Source organism: Pelodiscus sinensis, chromosome 19 (assembly GCF_049634645.1).
Source record: "Pelodiscus sinensis isolate JC-2024 chromosome 19, ASM4963464v1, whole genome shotgun sequence".
In the NCBI taxonomy this organism is placed as follows: Eukaryota; Metazoa; Chordata; order Testudines; family Trionychidae; genus Pelodiscus; species Pelodiscus sinensis.
Genome location: NC_134729.1, coordinates 2,455,408 through 2,466,036, shown reverse-complemented (window position 1 = coordinate 2,466,036; position 10,629 = coordinate 2,455,408). Strand labels below are relative to the sequence as shown.

Genomic DNA, 10,629 nt, shown 5'->3' with positions numbered 1-10,629 from the left:
TCATCACCTGTCGTGTGACCCTGTTACCGATCATTCAATAAACACCATTCAGTGACCCCTGGCTCCGCTGTGTGCCCCGCCTCCCCCAGGACCAGCCCCCCACCGGAGCAGGAGCGGGAGCCTCACCCGCGCTAGCTCCCGGCTCTTTGCAAGGCAGGAGTGGGTGAGATGGGGAGAGGGCGGGCCAGTGTCCCGTGGGGTCAGGGAGAGGCTCTCAGCCCCAGGGTGTTAAACTCCTGTGGGTCAGGACTGCCAGCGCTTCCCTTCATTACAGCTGGGGGGCTGCGCTAGAGCTGCCAGGGCGGGGGGGGGGGGGGGGAGAGACACACCAAGGCCTTACCTACGCCCAGAGATGCACCAGTGAGGCTCCATGTGCAACAGGGCAGTGGCCCAGCCACACCCGGGCTGCTCCAGCGTGGCTGGGAACCTGGCGCCGGCATGTTCGCAGGCCCACTAAACTGGCCTGGCTGGACGTAAATGGCTCGACGGGGGCTGGCACTAGGGCCGGGCAGGTGTCCAGCTGCGGAGGAAGGGGGGGCCCACAGCCCACCCCCATCTCAGCCCCACGGGTGAGCCAGTCAGTCGAGAGCAGGAAGGGGCAACGCCCGGCTGCCTCCACTCCAGGGGCCCTGTAACCTCGTCCCGAGTCCAGCAGCCGTCCGGGAGGGGCCCTCTCGGCCGCACCACTCAAACCCAAGACACTTTCAGGCACGCCGAGTAACAAAGCAGGCTGGGGTTGCCCCATCTGTCCCCCCTGCCTTCCCTTTATTGGGCTCTCCCCATGGTCAGAGCCGATAAAAAAACCGGTGAAGTGTCAGAGGGGAATCATCATAAATATAAACGGTTGATCCCCTTCCCGGCCCCCCCCGGGAGGCAGCTCCCACGTGTGCACCCAAGGATCCTGCGGTTCCCCGGCCACCGCCCTGGCAGTAAAAAAACCGCGCACAAATAGCACAAATAGTTCTTGTAGAAAAAGCCTGGCCCGGGTGTGGGGAGGGGAGGGGTCTGTAGTGCTGCGCTCAGCCCCCGCAGGCGGGGGAGAGGCGCCCCAGGAGGCTGGAATGTGATAAGGCAGCGGGTAGTTTGTAAACGTTTACAAAAGGAGAGTCAAAGTGTCCATGGGCCAGAGCCACCGGCCTCCGCCCAACACAAACTGACCTTAAACAGAGCGAGGCCGGCCGGGCCCACGCGCCCGCAGGGCAAGGGGGGGACGCCCCCAGGGCCTGGCACCCCCGGAGGAGGCGTCTCGCGCCCGGCTCCAGTCCGTCTCCGTGTGCGGGGCGTGGGCAGGGCCGGGGGCTGACGGCGAGGAGGGGGCGTGGCGGCAGGGGCAAGGTCTGCACCCTCCCGAGTCCTCTGGCGGGTCCCCACGCCGGGGGGCCCTGGGCGCTACCCATCCGCCGGGCCCCTGTCCTGGAGGTAAAGGTGATGCAGTGCACTGAAGGCCGAGATCCGCTGGTAGGGGTTAAAGGTCAGCATCTCCTAGGGGGGAGGAGAAAGGGTTAAATGGGACAGACCAGCCCCCTGCCCCCAGAGACTGGGGGGCTGCGTCTCCCCCGCTAAGGATCAGTCTGAGCCAACTGGCTGTTCAGAGTGAAGGGCAAATGGATTAACAGGCCCCTGCGGCCCCCCCAGCTCTGCCAGTGCCCCCACTCCCTGGTCCCCCAGCCTCAGGATCCCCACCCCACCGCTCTGCCTCCCTCTGACCCACAGCCCCAGCCTCCCCATCCCACCGCTCTGCCTCCCTCTGACCCACAGCCCCGGGCTCCCCATCCCACCGCTCTGCCTCCCTCTGACCCACAGCCCCGGGCTCCCCATCCCACCGCTCTGCCTCCCTGACCCACAGCCCCCTGGTCCCTCAGCCCCGGGCTCCCCATCCCACCGCTCTGCCTCCCTCCCTGCTCCCCACCCTACAGTTCTGCCTCCCTCTGACCCACAGCCCCCTGCTCACCCAGCCCCCAGGATCTCCACCCCACCACTCTGCCTCCCTCCCGACCCCCAGCCCGTCCCCTTAGCCCCAGCTGTGTCATTTCCAGAGCCTTGCCGTGCCAAGTCCCGTGTGCAGGTTTTGCGAGCAGGTCCCACCACCGAGAAGCTGGCTCCAGCCCGGGTTGGAGCCGCGGCTGCAGCCTGGAGACCAGGCCCTTGTTTCCCCAGCAGCTCCAGGGGCTGGGACTCAAAGCCCAGAGGGGCTCCAGAGGGCCCCCCCCCCTCAATTCCCCACCTCAGTCGAAACGATGGCTGCCCCCCGACCTACCAGGAGAAGCTGCGCTCCCAGCTGCTCCAGCTCTGGCACAAACCTCTCCACGGGCTGCGGGGAGCGTGCCGTGAAGGCGCAGTGCGGCAGGGCCACGTCCAGGGGCCAGTCGTCCTCCGCCGGGAGCCCGATCATGCTGCAGGGCAGGGGAAAGAACAACTGAACCCCAGCTGGGATGGGGGCCCGGCGCCGGGCGGAAGAGAACCAGGACGGGGCTGCAGGCAGGGAGCGGGTTTGGCACATCAGCAGCCGGAGCAGGGACCCGGAGCAAGGCAGGGGGAAGGTGTAAGGGACCCTGCCCAGGACGCGAGGGACTCGCCTGCCCTGCTCACTCCCACCAGGGTTTGGCCTCAGTCCTGTGGCTCCAGGGCTTTGAGCCCTTGTTTTAAAAACCAGGCACTTTGCTCTCGCATTGCCCATGGAGGCTCAGATTCTCCTCCCGACCCCGCTGAGCTCTCAGCCTCGCAGTCCCTGTGGCGGTGAGTTCCGCAGGTTAATACTGCATAGTGGGGGGGGGGGGGGTCCAAGGACTCCACCTTATCTGTGTCCTGGCTGAGCCCAGGCTCCCTGTCCTGACCCCCCATGCCCTGCCCAGCCTCACCCTCTCCAGACGTCCTTCACCCCAGAGCCTCTCCCGGCCCAGTACCGAACCCCTGGGGAGGCCGGGGCGGACGGCAGTCTCCCCCGCAATTCACAGCCTGGCAGCAGGATACATCCCACCCCGGCTCTGCCCCTCCAGCCTCGTCTGCTAGGAACCAAGGGGCCTGTTCCACCCCCGCGAAGGGAACCCGTGCTCCTGATTCTTCCCCGGGGAAGGCCCCGTCTGTCCCGCCCGTGCAGCTCCTGCACCAAGGGGGCCTGGGCCGTCCCAGCAGCCACCTCACCCGGGCCGAGCCTGGGCAGACCAAGCAGAGGCAGCTCCCAGCCCGCTGAGGCAAACCCCCCTTGACTAATGCGTGGACCCTGCTTGGCCACCCCGGGGTGAGGTGTGTGCCGGGGGGGGGGTGTCACTCAAACCAGGCGGAGGCCGGACCCAGCTTGATCTTGGCGCAGGGCCAGGGGAGCAGGGGGGCGGTTGCTGAATGTCCCGGAGACTCCGTAACTGGCTGAAGGGGCAGCCCCCCAGCTCTGCCTTACACCCCCAGCAGCAGCCCCGCCCCGCCCCATCAATCAGCAGCCTCCTCCTCCTCCCCAGCCCCTTTGGCTCCTCACTTCGCGCCTCATTGAAAAGCTGCTGGACCCAGTCCCCTCCCTCCCCTGAGAAACCCTGGGCCACCCCCGCCCCGCCCTGCCCCAGGGAACTTCAAAACTTACTCAAAAATCTTGCCCAGCTGGTCAGCCTCGGAGCTGCCGCAGAAGAGGGGCCTGCAGGGGAGAGAGGGGGGGCTGAGCCAAGCAGCGCCGGGCCTGGGGCACGCTCCCCACCCTGAGCCCTGCCCTGGCTCTGGGGCAGAACCGGAGCAGGTTCTCCTCCACGGCTCTGCGTGGCCCCCGTCCCCACCCCGAGGTGGCTGCACGGCCACGCTCCTGCCCCCCACCCCCTGCCGGCTGGGGCCAGAGACACCCAGCCTCCCCCCCCCCCCCCCCCGCATTTCCCAGGCTCAAAGGCCTCCGACAATGGCAGGCGTGGGCGCGGAGGGGCCCTTGTCGGAGGCTGGGGCCCAGCCCCCCTCCCCCAGCTGGGCCTGGCCAAGGACACCAGGCGGCAGTGTCCTTATCACACAACCCCCCACCCCTGGAGAGGCCCAGCGAGGAGCCCACAAGGAGGGGAGGGCAGGGCCCCTCCCCATTTATCAGCACACAGCGGAGCTGATAAACTGAGGGGGGGGTCGGCCCTGGCTCAGCCCTAATCAATTGTCTCCCAGCTGCCTAGCCAAGCCGAAGGGGAGGAGCCAGTGGGTGGGCCGGCCAGGCCATCCCAGTCCCCAGCAGGACCACGTTAGCCCAAGGCAGCGGGGCTGAATGGGCGGAGCAGAGGTCGCCGCCTGCCCACACCAACCCCTGGCATCAAGCCCTTTGGGGGGCTCAGTTACGTGGTGCTGGGGAGAGGCCCCTTTGGGTGGGAGGTGACACAGACGCCACCCCCTGCCACCTATGCCCACCCTGTGTCTGCAGGCCCCCCCGTGTCCCCCAGCCCCGCTCTGCGCCCCCCCCCCCCCGGACCCCCGCCACTCACTTTCGCCGGAACATCTCGGCAAAGATGCAGCCGACGCTCCACATGTCCACGGGGGTGGCGTAGGTCGACTGGAGCAGCACTTCGGGGGCGCGGTACCACAAGGTAACCACCTGCACGGCACAGGCCCGTCACGGGGGCACCCTGAGCCCCTCCCATGGGGGGCGACCAGCCAAGAGGCTCGCCGGGGGGGCAGCCCCCGAGGCCACGTCCTGTGGCTCGCCAGACAGAGCCCAGCACAGCCCTGTGCCCCGGCAGGCCTGCTGCGGTTTAGGGCCCCCTTCCTTCAGGTCTCTCCAGAGCTAGTGGGAAGCGCCAAGCTCCCAGTCCCCGCTGGGCAGGAAATGCCTGTAGGCCGACTGTCCCCCTCCCCCCGCCAGCCCCACTTCCTGCCCACGGCGCAGTGTTTACCCTACGGATTCCGCGCCTCCTCCCCCCACCCCGGTTGGGTCCCAGAGCCTGGCTGGCTGCCATGCCGGGTGGGGGCTGCCGGGGCTGGCAGCTGCCTCCGCCCACCGGGCACAGGGCGGGCTGCCGCGGTGCCCACTGGGAGAAGGGACCCGCCATGCAGTGACAGGGTAACCCCCAGAGCAGACCCAGGCTGGGCTCCCCCAGCGACCCAACAGCTGGGATATAGAAGAGGGAACCCCCAGACCTCCCAGCAGGGCAGAGGTTAGCCCCCCCCATCTCCGGCCCCCAGAGAAGTAGGAGCTGCAAGGCCAGCCCCCCCGCGTGCACACAACACTCAGAGCCCCCAGCCAAAGGCCTCAACAGCCCAGCCCCTCTGCCCGGAATCCCAGCACACCCCGCTCCCTCCAGCACTGGAAATGGGGGGGGGGCCGTAGGATCCCACCCCCCACAGGCGGGGCCTTGTGGAAGCTGAAGGGGGGTCTCGCTGACGGCTCCGGGAAACGCTGGTGTCTGGGCGGCTCGAGTCCCAGGGAAATCCCCCGCCTTGGAGCGGAGGGGGACCCAGTGGGACAGCGAGCGCGAAGAGCCAGCCAGGCCGGCCCGGGGGCAGGGCGGGGCAGGCACGTGGCCGCATGTTTTGCGCATCGGTGGGGAAGGCCCCCCCAGCCCTCCCCGGACACTGACTCCGCCACGTCTCCCCCCTCCCCGCAGAGGCTGCTGCCCCAGGGTGAGAGGCAGAACGCCCCGCCGGGCGCACACAGGCCGGAGCTGGGGGCTCACCACGGGGGTCAGGGCCATCTGGCAGCTGTAGATCCGGGCCAGGCCGAAGTCCGCCAGCTTCACTTGCCCGCTGCTGGTCACCAGGATGTTCTCCGGCTTCAGGTCGCGATGCACGATGCAATTCGAGTGCAGGAAGTCCAGGCCGCTCAGGAACTGGCGCATCAGCTCCTGGCCACGCGGGGTGGGGTGGGGGGGGAATAGGGTCAGATTTGGGGCCACAGAACAGGAAGGAGCCTCGGGGGGGCAGAGTCCTCCCCGGCCGCTGAGGCCAACCCTGTCGTGAGAGCCCCGCTCTCTGCAACATTCCTGGGGCGGGAGCCGTGGGGCAGGCCTCAGTTTCCCTCGTACCTTTATCTTCTCCGCTGGCAAGCCAGGGGCCGGCGCCTTGTCCAGATACGTCTTCAGGTCCTGGTCCACGTGCTCGAAGACCAGGGTCACCTTGGTCTCCCGCTCCGCCCGGGCGGTCGCGCACACGTCCATCAACCTGCCGGGCGGCAGAGCAGGGCGTTGGTGGGGGCCGGGGGCCCGAGTGCGGAAGGGAGGGGCCAGGCAGGGAGCTGGCGCCCCCCTCCCAGGAACCCCAAGATCTGGCTCAACAGAGGGACAGACCAGGGCCTGTCTAGAGGGATGGAACAGGGCTCAGGCCCCTCCTGCGTCCCAAGCTCGTGATGTGGGGCCAGACTTCCTGAGCCCCCAGCACCAAAGCCCAGAACAAGGGAGCTGCAGCCGATTGTGCAGCGGCAGACGCTGCAGCCAGGTAGCCCCACGGCGTTCCAGACTCAGCGGGCTAATTCAATCAGCCCGTCCCTGGCCCCACTAATCAGCACAGGACACCAGATCCTTCCCCCCCTGCGCCCCCCGAGGGGACTCCCGGCCAGGCTGGGCAATGTCTGTAGAGCTGGGGAGGGGGCGGGCTGTCTCGTGGGGTCGCTCAGGGCTGGGCCGGCAGAACGTGCCGGCCCCACAGGCTCCTCTGCGGGGGAGCCCTCGCGCCGAAGGCAACAGAGCCCCCCTCTCCGAGGAAAACCCGGGGGCGGGAGGGGAGCGGCTGCACTAGGCCCACTCACCATAGGAAGCCACCAGGCAGCAGGACAACGCTTAAATAGCTCCTGCCAACCCCGATGCACCCCCTGCCTCCAGGCCCCCAAAGCACGCCCTCCCCAGCCCTGCCCTGCCCCCACCCTCTGCCCCAAGGGCCCGCTGCTGAGGCTGGATTTTTAGCACCTCCCCTAAAATGGCTGTTTACCGCTGAGTGTCTGGGGGGGGAGGGGGATGGAGACCCCACCCACCAGCGACCTCCCCCCCTGCACCCCCGCGTCTGGAGAGCCGGCGTCAGACCCTCGGCGAGGTGGAACTGGCTGGCAGCGAGAGGCGCATGGAACAGGCCCAAAGGCGGGGGCCAAGGCCGGGGAGGCTCCCAGCAGCTCTGGGGCCTCCCCCGCCCCCTCCGGCGCAGGCGGGCCCCTCGGAAGGGAGGGGACTGACATCCTCTGCCAGGGGAAACCCGCCAGCCAGCCCTCGCAGGGCCCAGCCCGGCCGCTCTCCCTCCCTGGTCCCGTCGCAGCCTGGCTGGCGGGGAAGGAAGCCGCATGTTTCCCAGAGCTGGAAAAAGGAGCAACAGGGATCGGCTCCTCCAGGAAGCCAGGCACCAGAGAGCAGGCCAGGGTGCTGTCCCGTGAACGGCGTCACAAGCAGGGCCCCCCCCCCCCGCAGAGCTGGCCCCCCCTAGGCAGAGCTGGGCTCCTACACAGCCCCCCGGATCGAAGACCACCGTCCCCGCTCCCTCCCTCCCACTCTCACCCCCAAATCCCCTCTCCCATCCTACCCACCCCGAGGGAGCTCCCCATGGGATACTGGGCCCCCTTCTCGCACAGCCCAGCGGGAAGGGGGCGCTGGGTCCCCCAAAACGAACGCCCGTCAGTGCAAGCTAAGTGGCCCATGTGACCGGTCACCCCGTGCAAATTCCTCTCCCCCCCCCCAGGTCTCCGCTGGCTCCCCGGCGGGCAGGGCGCCCCCAGCCCCTCACCGGACGATGTTGGGGTGGTCGAAGTGCTCCAGGCGCTTGAGCAGCGCCACCTCGCGCACGGTGGACAGCGGCAGCCCGTTCTCGTTGGTCTGCACCCGCACGTTCTTGAGGGCCACGAACTTGCCACTCTGCAGGTCCCGGGCCTTGTAGACGGTGCCGTAGGCGCCGACGCCGATTTCCGCCACCGGCTCGTACTGCGCCCGCATCTCCTTCGCCATCCTGGCACCGCGCCGGCTGCGGGGGGAAAGGGCGGCGGGTTAGGCAGGCGCCGGCGGAGGGGGAAGGGACGACCCAGGGGTCCCCCTGCACCCCACGGCCAGACCCCCCCACTCAGACACCGCAGGGGGCTCAGGATAAAGGGGGGCCCTTCCACCGCGCCCCCCAACGCTCCAGCAGGCCGAGCCCGGGGGGACCCCACACACGCCCAGCGCCCCACGACCTCCACGCCGCCCCCTGCAGCAGCGACCACGGCCCCGCCCCCCGGGGCGACCCTACAATAACAGCCCCCCCCACCTGGCCACGCGGGCGCAGGTCCAGCCCCGCCGGGCGGGGGGGGGGCTCGGGGAGCAAAGGGCCCCCCCACCACGTGCCGAGGGGGAGGGGACGAGGCGGGGCGGCCCCGGGGATCCCAGGGGAGACCCCCCCCCCGCGTGCACTGGGGGGGTCTCGGGGGCGGGGCTCGGGGCGGGGGGAGCTGTGGGGGGGGGGGGGCCGCGCGGACTCACCCCGAGGCGGCAGCGCAGCGTCGGGGCCGGGGCCGCGGGTGTCGGCGGCGGGGCCCGGGCGGGGGCGGGGCCGGAGGACCGGAACCAGCGAGACGGGCCGGCCGGAAGGGCCCTGGGGAAGCCCCCCCCCCGGCCCCTCCCCCCTCGCTCCCGGGGGGGGGGGGAGTTCTGGCGGGGGGGGGGTCCCCTGGCTCGGGGGGGAGGGTCCCTAACTGGGGGGGTGCCCCTAGAGGGGGGGTCCCTTGGCTGGGGGGGGCAGAGGCTGAGCCCCCCCCGCTGGGCCCGGGTAACGGCCCTACCACTGCTGCCAGCCGGGCCGCTGGCCGTGCGCTCTGTCCCTCAAGGGCCCCCCCCCGCGCAGCCCCCTCCCTGGGACCTGGGGGGGGCAGGGTCCGACTCGCCCGCGGGGCCTGAGCTCGGTCTGAAGGGGCCCAGCCCCCCCCCCAGGCCTGTCGTGGGCAGCTCGGAGGTGCTTCCGCCCCCCCCCCCATCTCACTGGTCCCCAAGGCAGCAGCAAAACCCTCCTGGGGACCGGCCTGTCTGGTGTAACCCGCCCCCCCCCCCCCCGGGCTTGAACCCTGAGCCCTCTCGGGGACACGGACCGCCGCATTGCCGGCAGCAATAGTGAACTGTTATCCTCTGGGGGCGCCCGCCGCCTGGAAGAGAGGACCGATTGCCGTAGCCCCTGGGAATCCCAGTCGTGGATCTCCACTGGGCTGGACACACACGCGCGGGCTACGCCCGGTGCCAGCCTCTGGCATCGCAAGCAGGCGTCGCTCGGCCCTGCTGCCTTGGGGCGGGGAGGGGGGGGGCAGACTTTGCTTCCTTCTCTCAGCCTCTTGGGAGCCACAAATTCCTTTGCCACCTGGACCCGTCGCTGCCTGGTCGTCTTTCCTTCTGGGCCATCCCGGCTCCGGGATTCAGTCAGCAGATCTCCTGTGCTACTTCACTTAACATAAGAACAGCCAGCCTGGGTCAGACCAAAGGTCCCTCTAGCCCAGTATCCTGTCTGCCCACATTGGCCAATACCAGGTGCCCCAGAGGGAGGTAACACAATAGGTAATCCTCACGTGATCCTTCCCCTGCCATCCATTTCCAGACACAGAGGCTAGGGACACCATTCCTACCCAGCCTGGCTAATAGCCACTGATGGACCCAATCTCCATGAATCTATCTAGCTCCTTTCTGAACCCTGTTAAAGTCCTGGCCTTCACATCCTCTGGCAAGGAGTTCCGCAGGTTGATTGTGCGCAGAGTGAAAAAAACCTTCCTTTTGTTTGTTTTAAACCTGCTCCCTATTCATTTCATCGGGTGATCCCTAGTTCTTACATTGTGGGAATAGGTAAATAACTTTTCCTTCTTCACTTTTTCCACATCAGTCATGTTTTTATAGATCTCTATCCTATCCCCCCGTAGTGTCCTCTTTTCTAAGCTGAAAAGGCCCAGTCTTTTTAATCTCTTCATACGACGCCTGTTCCAAACCCCTCCTCATTTTTGTTGTCCTTTTCTGAACCTTTTCCAATACTAATATATCTTTTTTGAGATAGAATCGTAGAATACTAGGACTGGAAGGGTAGTGCTAGAGATGCAGCCCTGTTAGTCTGGTCTTGCTGAAACAAAAGACAGGACTATGCAGCCCTTTAAAGACTAACAAGATGGTTTATTAGGTGATGAGCTTTCATGGGCCAGACCCACTTCCTCAGATCAAATTGTGGCCCATGAAAGCTCATCCCCTAATAAACCATCTTGTTAGTCTTTAAAGTGCTACATAGTCCTGTCTTTTGTTTCAGCTAGGACGGGAAGGGACCTCGAGAGGTCATCGAGTCCAGTCCCCTGCCCCCATGGCAGGACCAAATACTGTCTAGACCATCCCTGATAGACATTTATCTAACCTCCTCTTAAATATCTCCAGAGATGGGGATTCCACAACCTCCCTGGGCAATTTATTCCAGTGTTTGACCACCCTGACAGGAAGTTTTTCCTAATGTCCAACCTAAACCTCCCTTGCTGCAGTTTAAGCCCATTGCTTCTTGTTCTATCCTCAGAGGCCAAGATGAACAATGTTTCTCTCTCCTCCTTGTGACACCCTTTTAGATACCTGAAAACGCCTCTCGTGTCCCCCCTCAATCTTCTCTTTTCTAAACTAAACAAACCCAATTCTTTCAGCCTTCCCTCATAGCTCATGTTCTCTAGATCTTTCATCATTCTTGTTGCTCTTCTCTGGACCCTCTCCAATTTCTCCACATCCTTCTTGAAAT

At 66.6% G+C, this 10,629-nt stretch overlaps 1 protein-coding gene across 1 annotated transcript; it reads right to left on the bottom strand.

Annotated features, from left to right (window-relative positions):
- Window positions 1–718: 718 nt before the first annotated feature.
- Window positions 719–8,518, bottom strand: CDK4 (cyclin dependent kinase 4). Its single transcript, XM_075901730.1, has 8 exons — window positions 8,373–8,518; window positions 7,648–7,881; window positions 5,970–6,105; window positions 5,622–5,789; window positions 4,434–4,543; window positions 3,572–3,622; window positions 2,258–2,393; window positions 719–1,482 (listed from the first exon to the last, which is right to left on the bottom strand). The coding sequence occupies exons 2-8, from the start codon at window positions 7,863–7,865 to the stop codon at window positions 1,390–1,392; spliced, it is 912 nt and encodes a 303-aa protein (XP_075757845.1). The 5' UTR covers window positions 7,866–7,881; window positions 8,373–8,518; the 3' UTR covers window positions 719–1,389.
- Between the last annotated feature and the right edge of the window lie 2,111 nt (window positions 8,519–10,629).

Excerpts from the sequence above, each read along its gene's own strand:
- CDK4 (XM_075901730.1), bottom strand. The coding sequence starts at position 7,865 with ATGGCGAAGGAGATGCGGGCGCAGTACGAGCCGGTGGCGGAAATCGGC. Across the intron at positions 3,623-4,433 it reads GCCGAGATGTTCCGGCGAAA|GCCCCTCTTCTGCGGCAGCT; the intron begins GTGAGTGGCGGG and ends TCTCCCCTGCAG. Across the intron at positions 1,483-2,257 it reads TGGGAGCGCAGCTTCTCCTG|GAGATGCTGACCTTTAACCC; the intron begins GTAGGTCGGGGG and ends CCTCCCCCCTAG.